This window comes from Mesoplodon mirus (genome assembly GCF_964341445.2).
Source record: "Mesoplodon mirus genome assembly, chromosome: 3".
NCBI lineage: Eukaryota > Metazoa > Chordata > Mammalia > Artiodactyla > Ziphiidae > Mesoplodon > Mesoplodon mirus.
In genome coordinates, this window is record NC_138978.1 from 21,866,131 (window position 1) to 21,887,372 (window position 21,242).

The 21,242-nt window shown below is 51.7% G+C and overlaps 1 protein-coding gene across 1 annotated transcript in view; it reads right to left on the reverse strand.

Annotated features, from left to right (window-relative positions):
* Positions 1-4,576: 4,576 nt before the first annotated feature.
* The window catches only part of MYOM3 (myomesin 3), a gene marked incomplete at its 5' end in the record, with an annotated part of 45,295 nt that continues 28,629 nt past the window's right edge, over positions 4,577-21,242 (reverse strand). The window contains 16 exons of the mRNA XM_082615111.1: positions 4,577-5,979; positions 7,014-7,069; positions 8,684-8,706; positions 8,883-8,919; positions 9,143-9,306; positions 10,451-10,559; positions 10,806-10,844; positions 11,360-11,447; positions 13,418-13,528; positions 14,603-14,670; positions 15,061-15,120; positions 15,264-15,408; positions 16,774-16,910; positions 17,619-17,663; positions 19,243-19,352; positions 20,048-20,204. Of these exons, the coding sequence (XP_082471237.1) occupies positions 5,719-5,979; positions 7,014-7,069; positions 8,684-8,706; positions 8,883-8,919; positions 9,143-9,306; positions 10,451-10,559; positions 10,806-10,844; positions 11,360-11,447; positions 13,418-13,528; positions 14,603-14,670; positions 15,061-15,120; positions 15,264-15,408; positions 16,774-16,910; positions 17,619-17,663; positions 19,243-19,352; positions 20,048-20,204 (1,610 nt within the window). The 3' untranslated portion in view covers positions 4,577-5,718. The remainder of the gene's footprint in view (positions 5,980-7,013; positions 7,070-8,683; positions 8,707-8,882; positions 8,920-9,142; positions 9,307-10,450; positions 10,560-10,805; positions 10,845-11,359; positions 11,448-13,417; positions 13,529-14,602; positions 14,671-15,060; positions 15,121-15,263; positions 15,409-16,773; positions 16,911-17,618; positions 17,664-19,242; positions 19,353-20,047; positions 20,205-21,242) is intronic.

The following is a 21,242-nucleotide window of genomic DNA, read 5'->3' on the forward strand; positions in this document are numbered from 1 at the left end:
TGGTGATGTTGGGCTGGCATCTCTGCAATCTGCTTTTTATGGTCACAAGATGGCTGCCCAGCTCCAGGTACCATGTCCACATTTGAGGCAGGAAGGAGGAAAGGGGGTAGTCTGGTGCCTGCAGTGTCTGTCCCTTCTATTGAGAACATGAGCCTACCAAAGAGCCCCAGCAGATTTCTGTTTATGTCTCTCTGACCAAAACTGTGTCCTGTGGCTGCCCCCAGCTACAAGGGAGCCTGGGAAAGTGAATATTTTGCTCTCCAGTCTTGAGAGTTGAGGTGGCAATGGGGAAGGGCTGGGAATATCTGTTAGGCTAGTTAATAAACAGTGTCTTCCATTGTATTTATTTCTGGTTGGAGGGTTTATGGATATATATATATATATATATATATATATATATATATATATATATATATATATTTGTGTGTGTGTGTGTGGTACGCGGGCCTCTCACTGTTGTGGCCTCTCCTGTTGCAGAGCGCAGGCTCCGGATGCGCAGGCTCAGCGGCCATGGCTCATGGGCCCAGGCGTTCCGCGGCATGTGGGATCTTCCCGGACCGGGGCACAAACCCGTGTCCCCTGCATCGGCAGGCGGACTCTCAACCACTGCGCCACCAGGGAAGCCCTATGGATATATTTTTAAAAAATTTTATTGAAGTATAGTTGACTTACAATGTTGTGTTAATTTCTGCTGTACAGAAAAGTGATTCGGTTATACATGTCTATATTATTTTTCACATTCTTTTCCATTATGGTTTATCATAGGATATTGAATATAGTTCCCTGTGCTATACAGCGGGACCTTGTTGTTTATCCATCCTATATATAATAGTTTCTGTCTGCTAATCCCAAACTCCCAATCCTTCCCTCCCCTCCCTGGCAACCACAAGTCTGTTCAGCTTATGGATATTTTTACTTTTCTTCTTGGTTCTTTTCTGTCTCGTCCAATTTTTCTACAGCAACCATTTATCACTTCTATCATTGGAAGAATACAACAGATGCTACTTTAAAAATCCCTTCTGAGGTTTGTGGACTCCTGTCTCTGTAAGTGTCTGTACTGTCATCAGTCAAAAAAGTGCAGAAGGAACTGTTGAATTCTGTGGGAGCTGGATTAGCCCGTCTATCTTCCCCAGCAACTGAGACTACAGGGAATGGGTGGGTGGGGAAATCTGCCATTTATTTCCATCCTCTCAGGCACCACGCTAGTTACTCGGCAAGCATCCCCTCATTTAATTCTCACAGCAGCCCTCCTTTACAGACGAGACACAAAAACTTTAAATTACTTAATTAAGGCACACACACCAAGGAAAGCAAAGCTGGATCTCAGATTATAGCACCAAGCTGTAAATCTTATGTTCCTGCCACATAGTAAGCTCAGCAAACTTGTGCTGAATGAATACAGAGTCAACGAATCAATTGGATGTATAATGTTTTTTTAAACTACAGCCATGACTTGATAATTATTTCTTGTAGAACATCTCTGTTACCATTAATTTTAATTAGTGTGATTGAAAAATAGCAGGCTGTATACATTGCCTGCCAGAGAGGAACCCTGTGCTCACTTGCCTGTAACTAATGTCCTTGACTAATTGCTGGATAAGTAACTCATATGACTCCAGATGAAAAGACTGCCAAGGGTTTGTCTCCCTTGGAGTCTTTAAATATTTTTATTATGAAAAAAATTCCAAACACATGCAAAAGTAGAGAGCATGGTAACCATATACCCATCACCAGCTTCAAGAATCAACAATGTTTTGCTAACTTTTTCATTTATTTCTCTTTATTTCATTTATTTCTCTTCCTCTTACTTTTTTTCCATTTTTTAAACTGGAGTATTTTCAAGCAAACCCAAAGTCTCATTTCGCCATGAACATTTCTATAATTGGAATGAAAAGGCTTTTGTGTGGCCCCGTGTTTCTCTTTCTTTAGATCTGCTATAGCACAGGAAGCAGTGATATAAAAGTCGGCCCAGGGGCACAAGGGTTTCTGGGAGGCCCAGGAGAGGAGGGGCACATTCCTCACAGGCTGTGCAATTTGTTTTGCTCTCAACCCAGGGCACTTCTTGGCTGAAACTCCTCCCGCCTCAGAATTGAAACTTTTCTCAAATGCTGAAAATAAACTATCTGGCTTCCTCTAGCTAGAGACATCTGGGAAGTGATGCTTCTGAAACTATTTTTGGCATGAAAATGTCACCCCAAGCTGCTGGAAGTGATTTGGAAGTTTTGAGGTATTGAAAGCATCTGATGAGCGGTGGCGGAGGCCGAGTGGGTAGAGGTTAATTATTACAAAGGCCAGGCATTTCCCATCAGGGTTCTTATTCCTCATTCTCTCCCTCTTTTCGGCTCTCAATTCTTTAGGCCAAGGATGGCACTGGGGTTGGTATGTGAAAGGTGGCAGAACGGGTGTGGGGAGGGGCCGCTGGTATGATAAAGGGGGAACACACTGGCTGGCTGGCCTTCCTTCAGCCTGCACGCCCTGCCTGGCTCCCTGGAAGTCCAGCGTGCCAAGAGATCCACGGAGGGCTCCTGGAGAATGCCAGGACCATGTGTTCGCTGATGGGTTTCACCAGATAAGAGACAAAGTTTCTGACTTTCTGAGTCCCATGCAGGGTACCAGGGATCAGGCTGGACCAAGTGAGATGTTTCCCAGGATGAGCCAGTAAAGAATAACACAAGGAGTCGGGCTTCCCTGGTGGCGCAGTGGTTGAGAGTCCGCCTGCCAATGCAGGGGACACGGGTTTGTGCCCCGGTCCAGGAAGATCCCACATGCTGCGGAGCTGCTGGGCCCATGAGCCATGGCCGCTGAGCCTGCGCGCCTGGAGCCAGTGCTCCGCAACGGGAGAAGCCACAACAGTGAGAGGCCCGCATACCGCAAAAAAAAAAAAAAAAAAGAATAACACAAGGAGCAAGTGGGAATTGTAAATATGGAAGAATCAGAGGGGTTCAGAAATTGGAATGCTGGAAGTGGCCCAGGCCAGGGGCAGGAGTGGAGGCCATTGGGAATAGGCTAAGGAGAGGAGAATAAAGTCAAGGCCAATGGTTCAGGCTGCAGAGTGTGAAAGACGTGAAGCTGCGGAGTCTGGCTTTGTTGGATGACGGTGTGCTACCGCTACCTACCCTGGGCTCAGGAAATATAGATGAAGATGGGAAAGACCCCTGGGGAGGTGGTTGATTCATAACTCTGAGCTGGTTTGGCTCACAACACTTGGGACACCAAATGCGTGGGTTATTTTAACACCAACAACCAGTTCTCCAAATATCCAGACACCAACTGGGTGTCCTATAATTCAATTCAATTTTGACACTAACCACCCAGAGGTAGAGTCAGACTCCACAGGTTGTCACCTGTACTTCTGACCAACTGGCAATAAGTCGAGGGTTCCCATGACTCCCTGCTCAGTCGATAATTTGCTGGAATGGTTCACAAAACTCAGGGAAACATTTTACTTACAGTTTCTGGTTTATTATGAAGGATACAAATGGACAGTCAGATGCATAGGTCCACAGAGCAAGGAGTCGGGGAGTGTGGAGGGAGCTCCTACGCCCTCTCTAAGTGCACCACGCTCCTGGCACCTTGATGTGTCCACAAACCCAGAAGCCCTTGGAGTCCTGTCGCTTAGCAATTTTTAATGGAGCTTTCAGTACTTAGGCATGATTCATTAAATCATTGGCCACTGGTGATTAACTCAACCTCTAGTCTCTCTCCCCTCTCCAGAGGTAAGTGGAGGTGGCTGGGGGCAGAAAGTTCCAACCCTTTAGTCCTGCCTTGGTCTTTCTGGTGACCAGCTCCCATCCTGAAGCTATCAAAGGCCCCCCAGTCACCAGCCATCTTATTAGTATACAAAAGACGCTCTTTTCACCCTGGAGATCCGAAGGGTTTTAGGAGCTGTGTGTCCCAAACCAAGAACAAAGACCAGATATAAATTTTTAAAATTTTATCACAATATCTTTTAGCAAGGTCCTTTCTCCCACCTGAGTGGCACTTGGGGTTTACTTGGGATTAAGTGGGAGGAGCTAAGACAGAGAACAGCGAAAGGTCTCAGGGACCTCCACCCCCACTGCCCCACCCTGGAGCTGCCCTGTCCACAGTCTTCCTAGGTAAGAGGTAGTGTCAGCTGAAAGGACCCTCAAAAATGACCTTTCAGACTTCTTGCTTTATAGATGGGAAATTGAGGCCCAGACAAAGGAAAAAAAAAATGCCCAAGATCACACAGTGAGTGCTTGGCTTTAAGCCTGGGTGTGTTTGCCTCCAACACCTGCATAATCCTCCATACTCCTTCCCAGCCAGGGCACGGCAGGACACCTGGCCCCCTCGCCCCCCTCACTGAACACCTGGCCTGACTGTACCTGTAGCTGCTGTGGATATGTTACCCATCATGCCTTGATGCGTGTGTAGGTGGTAAATGTAGGAGTGATTTATTCTACCTTTAAATTCAGAAATCATTTCAGAAATCAGAGGTGGGTGTTTTGTTTTGGTGTTGGGAGTACAGATGAGTTTTATTTTCTCCTTCAACATTTTCAAGGTTTTCCAAAATTTTACAACAAACATCTCTAACTTTATAAACCCCTCCCCTCCCAATCTGATTTTTAAAAAGAAGGAAACTGGAGGGTGGTGAAATGCCCAGCTCCGTACAGAGGTCCAGCAAGCAAGGCCAACCAGTATCTGTCCCGCCAGGCAGAGGCCCTGAGCTGGAAGTCCTGAAGGTCATCCAACTCTCCAGCTTGGCATCCAAGGCCACCCAGGCAGCATCACCCCCACGCCGCACCTTTGCTCTCACCATCCCCTGCTCCTGAAATCTCCTCCCATGACCATCACCAAATCCAACTTATTTTTTCAGGGCCCAACAACCAATTCTGCTAGTTTCATGAAGGTGTTTTAAAGCTCACCTTCCCTAATTGGGATGAACACCTCTCTCCCTCCTCTGACCACCAGTGGAACTTTATGTGGACCTGTTTTATAATCCTGATCATCTGACTTGTCCTGGAGTCATTTGCAGCCAGGTCTGACTCTCCTCCTGGGCTGAGGTGTCCTTGGGGGCGGGGCCTGCATATTATGTATCTTTGTGCTCCCAATGCCATCTGCAGCCTGGCACACGCTAGACTTCAAATGAATGTTCGTTGAACGTAAGTGAATTGAAAATACAGTATCCAAAAGGAGGTATTGTGATAAATCCGTTTTTGGGGTGGGTACATCAACCTCGGAACTATTGTCATTTAGGGTTGAATTCTATGTGGTGGGGAGCTGTTGTGTTTAGCAGCATCCCTGGCTGCTACCTACTAGACGCCAGTGGACATCCCCAGTTGTGACAACCCAAAATTTGGACACTGCCAAATGTCCCCTGGGGGACAAAACTGCCTCCTGTTGAGAATCACTGGTGTATGGTTTCAAGGGGTTTTCATAAACAATCCGTAGGAGTAGGAATTCCCATTTGACAGATGAGAAAGGCAAGGCTCATGGAGAGTTTAGTGTTGAAACAGTTTTGCACGTAGGTCTCCCATTCCAAGTCCAGTGCTGATCCCGTTATCCTGGAGGCCTCCCAGAACCCCAGCAAGGTCTATGCTTCTCCACTTCGGTGTAGCTACTCCCCTCCCATGTCCCGGGTTCCACAATGTCCAATCCCCCCCGCCCCGCCTCCGTGGCTTGTGCCAGGCTGTGAGCCACTGGTTGACCCTCATGGTCCATGCAGACCAGACCTCAGGCTGTGCGTGAATCCGACCGTCACATCTTCAGCGCCTTGCCCTCCTCCCCGTGCTTGAACACACTGATGGTGACCTGGCCCGTCTCGGAGCCATACTTGTTCTTGACGAAGACACCGTAGCGCCCGCTGTCCTCACTGTTGACCCTCTCGATGGTGATGGTGACCTCCAACCCCTTCACCTCCATGTGGTAGCGGTCAAGGAAGGCAACGGGCTGATCATTCTTCAGCCAAGAGATTTCAGGGATAGGATCTCCCGAGACGATGCAGGTCAGGCACAGGGTCTGTTGGAAAGGACAGGAAGGGAACGCTCAGTCCACCCGCTTGGAATAACCCTTGGTAAAGTGTGAAGGTTATAAACCTTCACACTCCCATGGAGCTCCCAGTACAAGCTGCTCCTTGAACATAAGTTCATTATGTGTGTTTTTTTGTGACCCATAAAGTAATAACAGTAAAGGGAGATGTTTTACTCTAACCCCACATCCTCCATTCTCAACATTTCTACAGGAACACTTAACTAGTTAGACTGTCAGGCCGTTATTACTTTAGCAATTACCTGCCCCAGAATGGCCTGGACTTTGCTTTATTGCTTTTTATTGTATATTTCATTATGATTTTACCATGCCAATAAGGCTAGATTGCTTTAACATAAAGATTTAAGAATTAAGTTTGAAAATTCTCAACAGAGCAATTCTTACTGCAGAGGCACTCTAGTGTAATGGCCAAACACTCAGGGTCTGGAGCTGGGCTGCCAGGCTGTGAATCTCAGCTCGGCTCCTTTAAGCTGTATGACCTTAGGTAAGTCCCTTAACCTTTCTGGGCCTCAGTTTCCTCAGCTATAAAGTATGACTAGTAATAACACACTATTTCATGTGGTTGCCTTGATGGCTAAATAATGGAATAGTACCTCCTGGCACAAAGTAAGCAACATGAAAACGTTAGCTATCATTTTCTAGAACATTAGACTTGAAAAACTTCAGTCCTGAAAGGGCTTTTTAGGTATCATCTAGTCAAGCTCCTGTGGAAACTGAAGTTCACACGGAGAACTCTGTGACACCCAGGGCCACCTGGAGAGATGGGGTAGAACTGGGGTGAGCACAGGCCTGTCACCCCCCCCCCCACGGGCCTGACACCAGGCTCAGTGTCTTTCCTTTATACTACATGTGACCAATGAGGTGTGGTCACTCGGCCAGACTCTGGTGCATCCAGCCCCTTCGGCTCTGGAATCCGCGGTGCTGCGTTGCTTCGTGCTCTTTGATGGATACAGGAGGGAACCCAGGGTGGGACTGCCGGCTGTGGGCTGGGGAACCGTCAATACCTTATCTTCCATGATCGTGGCCACGTCCGGCAGGCCCCTTACCACTTTGGCACGATCTGGAAGGGAAAAACGAGACCCCCAGTGATGAATGTTTTCCTGACAGCTGCTTCCCAGCAGCAGGTTCCACGAAGTTGAGGTTTATTTTTAAGCAATTCTTCTTTTTCTTATTTGTATCATTTTGGGAGGACATCCTTAAACTTGTATTATGTTATTTCCTCGCCTTTATAAACACAAGATAGGGGACGTAATGTGTTTCTGTCATTGACTTGAGGTTATTATCATGGCTGGTGGTACCTGGAGGTGACAGTGAGGTGCCCCTCCCCTGGGGACTGGGAGAGAAGGTGATAAGATTGCTCTGAGCCTTAAACTGGCAAAATGCACACAACTGGTGTGACGAACCAGCTCAGGGAGTGAATAGGAAGGGAGTTTTCAGGACACTGACTCTGGTCAAGGGAGGGGATCTGGTGGCCATGGCGCTGGGCAGGAAGAGACTGTGGTTGTAAATCACTAAGCAGAAAGCCAACATGTCGCAATCGAGGCTGTGGGAACGGACCCTAGACCACGTTCAGGGATGTGCAAAGAGCCTAAAGTGGCTGGTGTCTGTGCAACAGATGTAGGGGAGGAGGAGCCTGAATCAGGGTTGAGGGGGGAGGGGAAGGATGGGCCCAGAGATGGACACTGTTGTGGGAGGAACGTTCACCAGGCCCATCATGGCGGGCGAAACAATCCACTTCCCTGGACGCTCAACTCGGCCAGCCCTAGCAAGCACAGGTGGTGAGTTCAGGCCCCTCTGTGAGGGTCCTGGAGGGGTGTCCTGTGCAGAGACTCGGCATTCCAGGATGCGGGGGCAGGTGATTAGGAGGTGTGACGGGCTGAGTCGGGTCTGCAGGCTGCGCTCCGCCCACCAAGATGGCCGCCCGCTGCGAGGGCTCCTCACTGCTCTTAGACCCCAGATGGCCCCCTTCCAGATGGCAGTTGTGAATGGCCTGCACTTCCCGCCAAGTGGGGACACTCAGGGACAAGACGCCATATAGGGCTCATGCCCCCTCCTACCAATGGCCCCAAACGGTCAGTTTCCCTCCTCACTGTCAGGTTGAACGGGGCTGCTTTGCTCTGCTGCCAGGAGGCTTCCCCTCATGGAAGGTCCTACACTGACCGGCTGGCTCACTGAGACCAGAAAGCCAGCCTCCTGGAACTGGGTGCTTTAGAACTGGTTGCGGGGACCCAGAGAAGCTCCAGTGCGTGGACCTGGTGGTCCCCCTGGGCAACTCAGAGGCTGTGTCCTGGATTAGGTGAGGCCCTAGGGCCCCGACAGCCAGAACCAGCTTCAGCTTTAAAGTCATCCCCTCCCAGGCCTCGCTTGGGAAGATCAGCCCAGCCTCGGTCCTGTCTGCCCCGCCTTTGGAGTCCCACCGACATCTGCCGTGTGCCTACTCGCCACCAGGCCCGCACCAGGCGCATCCACATCCACGGTCTCAGGTATCCTCGGACTCCTCATCCACCTGTCTTCACGCTGCCACCATCCGGGTCTCCCGGCAGCTCTGTGACGGCCCAGAGCCACACAGACCCCATGGGAAACTGGGACTCCAGCTACCTGCCAGGAGGCATGAGCAGCTGGGAAGCCGCCCCAAACTCAGAAGTGGAAACAACAGAAATATGGCTGGACTTACTCTTCTCGATGATGGCCAAGGCTCTGAAAAACGGAAATGGGAAAAAGCCTGGTGTTTCATTTGTGAAAGGACAGTCCTGCCCGGGTAGGGGGGAGGTGGGGACGGGGGAAAGGTGGAGCTGTCCGGCCTCCCAGGAAGGGTCCTGTGCTTGTGCACCCCAGGGGCCTTGATCACACTGAGAAACGCCGAGGAAACTTACTTCAGTCTCTGGTGCTCAGCCAGGGCGTCCTCAAAAGCTACGAGAAGGAAAAGGGGAAAAGGTGCGTCAGGGCATCTACCCCCAATATCCCCACCTCCTGCAACCCACAGGTATAGAGCTCAGTGCTGACTGTTCCTCCACTCTGTTCCAGCATTCTCTTGGGGCAGTGCTAGGATTGGGTGGGGAGATGGGAGCCCCCCCAAAAGACCATGGGGTTTTCTAAACAGGTTTCACTGAGGTCAGACAGGCGGAGCGCTCACCTCGCCCCGAGAGATCAGCTGACAGCTGCCGGACTTCCTTCCCGGCCGCTATCTCTAGGGTGTATTTGCCCTTGTCTGAGTCTTTGGGGTCCAGGATGTGGAGCCAGATCTCATCCAGGGTGGTGCCAGCCCTCACCCGATCACCACTCTCCAGGCGTTTCTCTCTGAATGTGAGGGCAAAGAAATGGTTAACACAGCTCAGTCCGGGACGGGCTGTCTGTCTGCCCATCTACAGGCACCCCTGCCCCAAACTCCTCTCACGGGGTTTTGTTCCCAGATGTGTGAGCTGAAAGTGGTGACCATCCATGACATATTTGATAAATATCTATCCACTCATCCATTCATCATTCATTCATTCATCAAACCTTGTGGCAGCGCTGAATCTATATTTGTGACATGTCCTGCAGGCTGGGACTTTGAGGAAATGGTGCTCCAGGGTCAGTGACCACCTCCCCACACCCCACCAGTGGGAGCCACTTCCTCACTTCATCCTTTTCCTCATCTTAAAACCTCCCAGCGTTTCTTTCCACAATCACTCTTATGCGATTCTTATAAACTATATAAACTCCTTTCCTTCTTGACTTAAATTTCATTCCTAAAGACACCTGGCCCATGTCAGTATTTTGTCACAGAAGTGACACCTCTGGGCTTAGTCACGGGGCTCAGAAACTCTAGAGAAGGAGCTTCACTGTTCTGAAATTCAGCTTGGCCTTGGTCTCACTCACATGACAAATTTGACTAAGTCCGTCTAGCCTTCTCCATAGAATGGGTGCAGTAATGTCTGCTCCACAAGGCTGAGGTTTGCAAGTAAGAAGCACTGGGAAAATTCTGCTCCCAAACTCTCTGGGGTCACTTAGCTCCTGGCTGAGTCTCTGCTACCTGATCCTGCCTTCAAGGCCTGGCCCTCAGTTAGTCGTCAGCACCCCCAGGTCCCTCTGCCTGCACCTCTCCCCTCAGCCTGTCTGCCTGAGTTTGCTAAGGCTGCAAAGACCCACAAGGGCATTTGACCATCTGGTTCTCCATCGTCCCTGCATCCTTCTCTCCCCCAGTTCCCAGATGGTGGTCTAAGACAATGGTCCTTCTCTGGCCATGGATATTCTGGGCAAGTGATCTTAGTGCCAGGGTTCCCACCTTTCCTGGGGAGCCTCCCTTCTCTGCCTCTAACAGCTGTTCCCGGTCCCAGACTCCCTCTGTGGACAGCAGGACCGGTGAGATACTCTGTCTCTGCCAAGCCCTGAGGACTGGGCTCTGAGGCGGGTGCTGGGCCCCCTCCAGCCTGGCTAGGGCTCCAGGGCAAGGCCAACCTACTTGTGGAACCAGGTGGTTTTCATGTAGTTCACGTTGTAGTACTTGACCCTGCTGAAGAGCCGGATCCCCTCCTCAGTCCCCTGGATTTTCAGTGGGGTCGCAGAGAGGGCTGGGGAGGCATGGGAGAAGGGTGAGTCTTCCCCAAGGCCCTTTGGGCGGCACATCTGGGGTCAGCCAGCTCGCCCCTGCTTTGGGGTGTGGTGGGGGGAGCACAGTGTGGTGAAGAGGGAGGAGCGTCTCCCCCAGTCTTTGAGGCTGGAAACTAAACCCACCCCTGGCAGCCAAGGATGGCTAGAGGTCCCCCGGAGGCTATGTGGCATCACGGCAGTGCTGAGCAAAGAGGGGGCTTGCTTACCACCAATCCTGCCCAGCTCAGTGAAGATGGCATCCAGGGCTGGAGGGAGACAGAGGGCATGGTCAGCTGATGTGGGGCTCCCCTAGGGATGCACCAGGTGGGGCCGTCCTTGGAAGAGGCTGGTGGACCTTATGAGCAGCTCTCAGAACACAGGCTTAGGGGTGGGGAGGGGATCTGGGGCACTGCGTGACCGATGGGGCAGGGGGGCAACGCACATGGAGGACGAATGGGCCGACACGACAGTCTTCCTGCAGGCTGAGACGGCCAGCCTGGTGAGGAGCCTGGGGCCCACTGGGGGCGCAGAGCAGAGAACTCAGGCTCCAGGTCTTGAAGCCTGGGCTCGCTGTGGGATAGTGCAGTGAACGTGGGCACCAGTGTCACACAGACCAGGCCCTGCCACTGACCAGCTGTGCAGCCATGGGCAGGTCACTTAACTTCCCTGGGCCTCAGTTGCCCCAAGTGAGGATCCCAGACAGTTTCCCCACAGGTCACACTGCATCTCTTGGTTCAGTGTGAGGCCCTCCTGGCCCGTCTCTGATGTCGCCGGCTCCTACCTTCACTTGTGAGGTTCAGGATGCTGTCGTCCTCCCCTCGCTCGTCGGAAACCTCTGCTCTGTAAACACCCTTGTCCTCTTTGGAAAGCTGCAAAGAAGGATGTGAGAAGGCGATGTCGGCATGAGTTCCAGGAGGAGCGATGGACAGCAAATCAGGCGGCCTGGGCTCTAGGCCTGCCCCTGACTCTCCTCCCTGGGCCTCAGTTTACCCCCTGCGATGGGTGATCTCTGAGGCTCCTTCCAGCTCCAGAGCCCTTTGATCCCAAGCCCAGGGCTTGTCTGGGCCTGGAGGTGGGGCGAGAGGGGGAACTGAGGGCAGAAACAGACGCCCCGCATGTGATTCTCAGGCAGCTGCTCTGAGCAGAGCAAAGCGAGCCCTCCTAGCAGAGGTGGGCCGAGCAGGGCGCACCCTCCAGCAGCACTGCCCTGCTTTCCAGGGGCCCTGGATAGAGGGACCTCTCTGCATCTCTCAGAAGGAAGTGTGCTTTCTTTTGCTCAGGACAAGGGGGTCCTTCCTGGCACATGCTTGTCAACCCCAAGTGAAGCCTGGGTCAACACTCAGCAAAGCAAGAACTTGGGTCATGCTTTGAAAGCAAGGTCAGAAGTCAGCTGTCCCCTCTCATTACACAGCATCTCCTCCAGGGGCTGCGGGGGTGGGGGCGTGATATCTGCCTCCCTGTCCCCTCAAAGGGCCCCTCTCACCCCAACCATCTCTACATAGTGTGCTTTGAGGCAGGATTCAAGGCAGAAACATCTCTTAACTGGGGTATCAAAGGGCTGTAAACCCCAACAGTCTTCTCCCATGTCCCCTGCCCCCTCCCTCAGTGAAGGCTCCAAAGTCCCAGCCAAATTCCGGTAAGAGTGATTGGAGAAACTTCCGGCCCCACTCTCAAGCTTTGTATCTTGGTATTTAAACCCTCTGATCCTCAGTTTACTCACCTGTAAAATGGTGGCATAATCCTTGCCCTGGCTACGTACTATAGTTGCTGTGAGGATCAAGGGAGATAACTCTTCGGAAGCCAGAAAGTTCTGCACCAATAGGCTGGATGATTATGACAAGACTCAGTAGCTATTAAGCACCTACTTGATGCCAAGCCCTGTGTGAGGAGTTTGCACTGTGATGACAAAGGCCAACTTGCCATCATCTTGGCCAGGATTTGGGAGAGGACCCTGAAATCATTATTTCCTTCCTAGTCTGCAAACCTGCATCTGCCGCAGTCCTGCTTGGCACACGGTGAGGCCACAGAAATCAGGGGCAAGGCAGAAAAACATTGAATATTTAAGAATAAGCCTTGCACTTCTACCTTAACCAGGTCACACTCCTCCGAGGGCCACGGGGAGGTCGTGGGTGGGAGAAGTGAGCTCCAGGCCCTGTTTTGCTCTGCCCAGACCTGCCTCACGTGGAGACTGTCTTCCTGTCCTGAATCTCAGGCTGTGGGGGCAGGAAGGAATCTCTGAGAGAGCATCCCTCTGACCTGCTCGTGTAACAGATGAAAACTGAGGTCAGAGAGAGACAGTGACTAGCCCAGGGCCATGCAGTCAGTGGCAGGGCCAGGACTGGAATCCAACTAAAAGGAAAAATCAGTATTACTGAGCCTGTCTTTATTTAAAGTTTTGGTATTGTTTTCCCTCATGGTCTTTTTTTTTTTGGCATGAATTTTGATCCTTAAAAATATTGCATGAGGGGCTTCCCTGGTGGCGCAGTGGTTGAGAGTCCGCCTGCCGATGCAGGAGACACGGGTTCGTGCCCCGGTCCGGGAAGATCCCACATGCCGCGGAGCGGCTGGGCCCGTGAGCCATGGCCGCTGAGCCTGTGTGTCCGGAGCCTGTGCTCCGCAACAGGAGAGGCCACAACAGTGAGAGGCCCACGTACCGCAATTAAAAAAAAAAAAAATTGCATGAAATATTATTTATCTTGAGTACTGAGCCTTTCAGTGCTTCCTGAAAGTTTGTGCGTGAGGTCAGTGCCTCACTTGCCTCACCCTGGTCCTGACTCCCTGCCCAGTGCTCCTGGCACTGCCTGGAGGCTGTGAGCCCTGAAGTCAGAGCTGCACTTACCTCTTCGATGCAGAGAAGCCCTGCTCCAGTCTGCGGGTCGTACTGACCATCTGGGAACTCTTTCTTCTGGAAGAACCACTGGAAGCGGGTTTCTTTCTTGGTGTTGGTCACCTGAAGAAGGTGGGGAGTGAGAAGACTCCTTCAGGCTTTCTCTTTTAAGTGAAGACTCAGTTCATCAGAACCTTTTTTTTTTTTTACAAACATGACTCCCCCCCGCCCCCAGGCTAAATCTCAGCCAACCCCTTCCTCACACCATATGTCTCCTCTGATGGTTTCTGGACTTGGGACTTGTGCTAATGCTATTCCCTCTGCTTCTTGATCCCTTTCCTACCCTATTTTTTCTTGTAAATGCCTGTGTCACCTCCTCCAGGAAGCCTTCCTTTATGCACCCCAGAGTGTGCCCCATCGTGAGTAATCAATTTCCTGCATATCTCCATCACAGCAGGAGCTACGCTGTTTTCCCCACGATCTTGCTTTGGACTGTGGGATCTTACAGGCCTAAGGAGACCACTTCTTCACCCTTGTATGCCCAGTGCTTGCAGAGTGTGTTACACAGAGTAGGTACTTAGGTTTGCTGAATGGATAGGCTTCTGGGAGTGCGCCCTCCCCTCCCCTGCCCTCCCCCAGTTATCTAAAAGGCTGCAGGGTGCTGAGAAAGAACTCCCGCTTTGGAGTCAGGCACATCCGGTTAAAACCTGGGCTCTAGACTCTGCCTGTTACCATGTAGTCTTGAGCTAGTTCCCCACCTGGTTTTTCATCCTAAAGTGGGGATGGTAACACCTCTCTCACAGATGATTGTGAGGCAGATGAAATAAAATAATGCTCCGAAGTGCTGAGAACAGTGTCTGGCAGAGCTACTAACAGACACAGGGACTACCGCTCAAAATATAGAGCCCTCACTTGCTCCCAGACCCCTGACCCCCAGAACCCCTCCCAGAGCAGCTGGGAGATCTAGCTCAAGGCTGACTCAGCGCACACTAATTCACACTAACTCTGCTCCCTGGGCTTTTGTTTTCCAGTTAAATGCAAAATCCCTGGGGCTACTTCCTCTGCTTGGGATCACAGCAGCACAGGGTGTGGAGTTGCAGGGAATGGGGCAAAAGACAACCACGGGGCTTGCGGACAACCACAGGTCTTGCCCCACGGGCCCTGGGGGCAGGGCTGGAGGCGGGGGCGGGGCTTTGCCTTGCATATCAGCAGCACTTGGCAGTCCTCGGTGACCTTCCACTGCAAAGGCTCCTCGAAATACGGACCTGTGAGGGCAAAACAGCACGCCCAGCGGTCAGAGCGCCGGGCTCGGCCCGGGCGCCACCTGGTGGTGAGATAGGGGAAGGCAGCTGGGGAGGGGCACCTAATGACTACTGGCCCCTCGGATTCTGGGATTTCGCCCCCACGAGGGAGGGGACTGGGGTGAGGCATCTGGGAGGCATCTAGGGTGCAAAGTTTAGGGCGCTCACTCTCGGGGTTGGGCAAGTGCTGTTTCGTTCTGGCACGAGGACAGCACTAGATCAAATGGCAGTGGCCCTCCCTCGGGGGGTCCAGCAGGGCGGAGGGATCTATTAATCCACTTGCCCAGCGGTTCCCCGGCGCTGTCTGCTGGCCTGCTGGCCGAGGTGTTTGAAGTTCGCCCCAGCAGTTCTTACCCTGCTTTCTCTTCCAGTCTCTTCTCTTAGCATCTGCCTCCCTTAGAAGTTTGTCGAACTCTGTGAACACAGAAGGGGGAACGGGTGTGAATCAGAAGGAGCGCAGGTCCAGAGGAGGGCGTCAGGATGTATCGATAGAGACGCCCAGGCTGAGAGCTGAGGCCGGGTGCATGGGGCAGGGCGGGGGTCAGGGCACAGCTGACCGTCATCCACCAGAGCCAGGGTGATCTGGTTCTTGGCTTTTCCGTCTTGGAGCTGAGCAGTATACGACCCTTTGTCGTCCTCAGTCAAGTTTTGGATGATAACTTCCACCAGGCCCTTCTCTCGGACAAAATTGATTTTGCGGTTCTGGGGAGAACAAAACCTGAAAGTCTTTCTGCCCTTTTCCAATCACAGGGAATTTGTGCTGTAGGGTGCAAATCGGGGCGTGGTTGGACTTGGGGGTAATATATGCAGAGTTTGAAGCCTTCAGAGACTGGGGAGGGGGCCCTAGGTACCCCTCTCCTGTGTATAGACTGGGCTTTTCCCACACCTGGCCCCCGAGAACACCCCGGGGCCCGGCAGACACTGGAAACCGTCTTGCGTGCTTGCATCAGTTGCAATTAATAATAATCCCCAACCTCCTACTGTGCCATGTTTTTTGGTTATTTTCTACTTCTTTTGCAATTTAATATAAAAAAATCCCACATAAAACCATAAAGGATAATATTAAAAGGCCTGTGTACCTGCTACCCAGAATGAACACTTATTTACATTTTGTTACATTCTAACAGTTTTCTAACGTTTTATTTTGCACATTTAGGGTGTATGTATGATTTGAGAGAATCGTCTAGTTCGATTTTTCTATAGCGGCACCTGCTAGTATCAGCGCTGTGTACCAAGAGTCCAGACTTTGTTACCCTGCCTCTACCATGAGCCAAGGTCACGCTTAATCTCTGTGCAGAACTTTCAAATCTATTTTTTTCCCAATTGCTCCTCCTGATTCTGGGGCAACCAACCCCATTTTACCGATGCAGAAACTGAGGCACAGAGAGGTGAAGAGACCTGCCCAAGGGCACACAACCCACAGGAGATGAATATGAGTCTTCTGACATTTAGCCCCGAGCTCTTTCTCCTCTGTCAGAACCAGCTTCCCTCTTTATAACACATAATTTTTGATGGCCATCTGGAGATGAAATTCACAAATAAGATCTTCTCATGATTGAATCTGTCATGAGATTGTACTCATGTACATTCTCATGAGTACAAGAAGAACAGGAAAATGAATGAAAGAGCATAGGTAATGTGGCTAATAGAATAAAAACTCTCTATTCAGTGTAAAAAAAATTGCACTGCAAAAAAAATTACACTGCAAAAAAAAATTCTTTGTGATTGTATCTCAGAGTTAGGGTCTAGGCTTGGATAATTATAAGCATGAATGTAGGTTTTTCACCTTACAAATGTTTGACAGGACAGTGAAGAATTGTGGGAGGCATGGGAAGTTCTTTGTGGGAGTGTTCCTTGCGTTGGCAAGTGTCTAGCATCCCTACCACCCATCCCCCAGGTACTAAAATCCAGGTGTCCTCACCCCCCAACCCTATCACTGTGACAGCCAAAGCTGGTGGCCATTTCTGAAATGTCTGGTAGGGGAAGGTGCAGCCAGTGGAGACCACTGCCTGTGAGACCACCTCCTGGGCCAGGAACCTCACTTAGGGATTCTGAGCCCCCAATTACCGGTGAGCTGAAGATTTCCTTCTCGTTGAAGATTAGATGCAGCTCAGCGGCTGGAGACAACTTTTCTACTTCCAGCCAAAGCCGCACGTCTCCTTGCTCGAGGATGTCAACGTTCCAGCCGGAGATCAGCTTGATCACTGGGAGACAGACGACAGGAAAGGGTGGGCAGGGAACCCTTCTCCCCTCCCCACTCCCGACAGCCCCACCTTGAGCACACTGTGGGCATTTAATGTGCAAAATGTTTCAGAGTCTGACGCAGACACGACTGGGGTGAGGGGCTGGGGAGGGTTTCCCGCGTTCAGTCCCCCTAGATTGAATTCATCTCAGGGAATTCATCCTCTTCCCACAGCTTTGAGGTCGAGCTTCTCACCCTGGCTGGACACTGGATCCCCAAGGACTTTCTAAAACACCAGTGTCTGGCTCCAGACCCAGAGGTTCTGATTTGTTTGGGGTGTGGCCTGGGCATCGGGATTTTGAAAAGCTCCGGAGGTGATTCCAATATGCACCCAAATTTGTGACCCCTGCCCCAGGGACTGCAAAAGCTACTCCTGGCCAATGGAGGGAAACAGGGGTTTAGATGATCCACAATCCAAGAAGAAGAAAAAACCAGCCACTCTGCCCTCCCTTGCATCCCATGTGCTCTCTGCTGGCCGCTTTGTTCCCTTCGTGGACTGAGGACTCCCTGGGTCTCTGACCTTCCAGCCCCAAGACATCCCCATCCTTTGCTCCCCCCCCGCCCCCCCCCACCCCCGGCTAGTTTCTGGCTCTTGGCTGACTCAGCCCTGCTCAGAACACCCCAGTGGGCCTGGCGGGACTGCCCAAGGCTGGTGGCTTGTACCGCTTACCTGGGTTTCTAATCTCATGGCTCAACTTCTTCAGCTTGTTCAGCTCTGGGACAGGGAGAAGCAAGGAAGAAACCAAAGAGAATGACATACCCGGGCCAGTGGGGTCCGTGGAAGCCGTCCTAGCGTCCACACTGGGTGAAAGTCCCAAGAGACTCGACTTGGCTACTGAGGGGTTGATTGATGACCACTGTGGGCCTTGGCTCTGGGGCACTGAGGTGGCTGTGGGCGCTGCTGCAGGCCATCCTGAGGTTGCTTATTCTCCTGTCCTTCAAGACCTGATCAAGTGCCACCTCCCCAGAGAAGCACCTACTGTGTGCCAGGCTCTGCATGATCTCAGCAGTCCTCACACCATGCTGTGGAGTGAGCATTACTGTCTGCCTCCTGAGGCCCCTTGTTAACCCACTGAGCCATACTGTCCCAGCATCTGAGGGTCTGTTCTCCCCACTGAGCCATACTGTCCCAGCATCTGAGGGTCTGTTCTCCCCACTGAGCCATACTGTCGTAGTATCTGAGGGTCTGTTCTCCCCACTGAGCCATACTGTCCTAGTATCTGAGGGTCTGCTCTTCCCACTGAGCATTTCAGTCTGCACGTGTCTAGGGCAGGCCGGCAGAGTGCTGTCCCACTGCTAACTGCTTTTTTGTGTTAGGTTTGTCTCTTCTGCTAAGCTGAGCTCTGGACCTGCATGGTATCTGGCACACAGTATGTGCTCAATAAATACGTGTTGCATGAATGAATTGGCAGGGGCAGGGCTCATATCTCATTTCCTCTTATAAGCTCCAGAGTCCTTAGCATGATGAGTCTGGACACATGGCAAGCATGCAGTCCAAAAACAAAAAGCAAACCCCATTACTTTTGTGGATGGCTTTAGTTTGCATGGAATCATCTAAGTATATCTGTATAACAACATTGTTTCACTTAGGACAGCAGGGATTATAATCCTCCTTTACAGATGAGGAAACGGAGTCCCAGAGAGGTTTCATGACTTATCCAAGGTCAAGCAGCCAGGAAATTGTGGAACTGGAATTGCACTCTGGACCTGCCTGCCTTCTGCTTCTTAACAAAATCAAAGGGCCTCCAGTGCAATCATCAGGGAGGACAATGGGCTGTCCCAGTTGCTATGGAGACAGCAGAGGGTGAGTCTCATAGATGACTGCTGAGGCCCGGCATCCCCTCTCTGGTTTACCACAGTCCCCACTGCTCCCTTTTGCCATCCTCATTACTCAGACCAACTGCCATTTGCAGTTTATCATTCTACTTATGCTGTTGTTTTTCTTAGGCTACAGAAGGCAGTGAAATAATTCACTGGTACCTTTGCTTTTTATCAAAAGTAGATAAAGTAAAGAGAAAGACAAGAAGAGCGTGAACCCCATCAGGCAGGGATTTCTGCCTGTTGAGTTCACTGATGTAATTCAGTGCCTAGGACAGTCTCTGTCATATGGTCAGTGCTCAGCAGATACTTATTCATTGGCTGACTGACTGAATGGGTGGGTGAGGGCCTACTTCCCTGGAAATCTCTGCTTTACTCATTTTTATTGCTTCTTGCTGGCCTCTGGGGTATTTGTGTTTGGGACTCCATGTCTGGGTCATCTCTCTGGGGAGGTGGCAGTGGAACAGGGGCATCACCTTCCTCCGTCAGCGTGTGGCTTGCTGAGATTTCCTCGTCAGCGTCAGTGACCACCACCGAGTAGGTGCCCAAATCCTCGAGGCCAGGTTCTTTCAGGATGATCTTGGACCTGCAGAGACAGGAGGGCAGAGGCTCTGAGAGGGGCCGTGTGCCCTGGAGGCCTGGGAGCTGGGGAGTCTCGGTCGGCTTTGCAAGCCCTGCACCCCAGCCCAGACCCCGGCCAAGCCAGTAAGCAGGGGTGGCAGCCTCCTTACACCTCTTTGGGGTCCCCTGCCCAAGGCACATCTGGCCTGCCACTTTCAATGGTCCTCACTAGCCAGGCTCTCTGGAGCAGTCTTCATACTGGCCACATCCCCCAGGCCTGCCTCTCTCCACAGGGCTCAAGTCATCAGCTTTGCCTCCTGCTGGACAGGGCCAAGGCCAGAGCTGCTGGGGGTGGAGGAGGGAGACCTGGGGGCACTTGACATCCTAACCGCTCTTTTACTGATGAGGAAGCTCAGCCCAGATTGCAAGAGCAAGTCACTGGCACTCAGGCTAGAAACCAAGTCTTGAGTGTCTCCTCGGAGGCACATTCCTTACAGAAAAAGGATCTGCAAATGCATGGCACCGTTTCAGCCTCTCCAATGCACTCTCCCTCACTTCTCCCCAGGTGGCGGTCAGCATCCTTCATGAGAGACCAAGCAGTCTTCTCAAGCTCGTTATCTGGAGGTCCTGCGGGATGGTCTCACCCACGAGCTTCTGCCCACTCATCCGACAACGTCTGGGACCCGTGGACGAGTCGTGCTGCCCCCTCCCCTCACTTACTTGTTAACTTCCTTCTCGACCTTGACCCTCTGTGGGTCCGGTGGGCCCTTGTAGTCCTTGGACCACTGAAACTCCGAGGAGTCGGGGGCCTCGGGGGCTTCGAAGGCCATGTAGATAAAGCCCTCATCATCCACACCGACCTCGATCTCCCGAGCATCTGGGGGCAGGATCCAACGGAGGTCAACAGACATTTAGAAAAGATAAACCGGGTCAGGTCGCTCCCCTGCTTAACCCCTCCAGTGGCTGCCCATGGCTCTTGAATAAAATAATAAAGCCCAGACTCCTTGCTGTGGCCTCCAAGGCCTCGTGTGATCAGGCTCCTTCTCAGCTCAAATGTCACCTCCTCAGACTACTGAGGCTAAAGGAAAGCCCACCCCACCCTATCACCCTGTTTCACTTCCTTTATAGCACTTATCACTGACTTTTTCATCATTTACTTGTTTACTGTCCATTCGTCCTGCCCCTCCTCCCACCAGCACAGGGACCTTGCTTTCTCATCACTGCCATGTCCCCAGTGCAGTGTGGGTGTCACCAAATACTTGCTGAATGAATGAATAATTAAAAGAATGGAAAAAGAACACACTTTATAGCGAGGAGAGCTGAGTGATTCCATTGTATACTAGCTGCGTGACCTGGTCATTTAACTTCTCTGAGCTACAATAAAATCAGCTCTAAAGTGGAGACAGTGACAGCTCCCTCAGGGGCTTATTGGGAGGGCCAGACCGTGTAAGGACCCAGCGCAGCATCTGGCGTATGTGGTAGGAGCGGACCTCGGGAGCCGTGACTGCAAGGCAGGCAAAGCCACACGGCATATCTGAAATAAAGTTGGCTATTCTTTTAAATATCCACGAAGACTTGTATGAGTTTAAGAATGTGGCATATGGGGCTTCCCTGGTGGCGCAGTGGTTGAGGGTCCGCCTGCCGATGCAGGGGACATGGGTTCGTGCCCCGGTCCGGGAAGATCCCACATGCCGCGGAGCGGCTGGGCCTGTGAGCCACGGCCCCTGAGCCTGCACGTCCGGAGCCTGTGCTCCGCAACGGGAGAGGCCACAGCAGAGAGAGGCCCGCGTACCGCAAAAAAAAAAAAAAAAAAAGAATGTGGCATATAAAGAACGGAAGACCCAGCACATGGAAGGAAACCATATGTTCATATCTTGGGATCCCATAGAAATAAATGAGAGTGTGGATGGGAGAG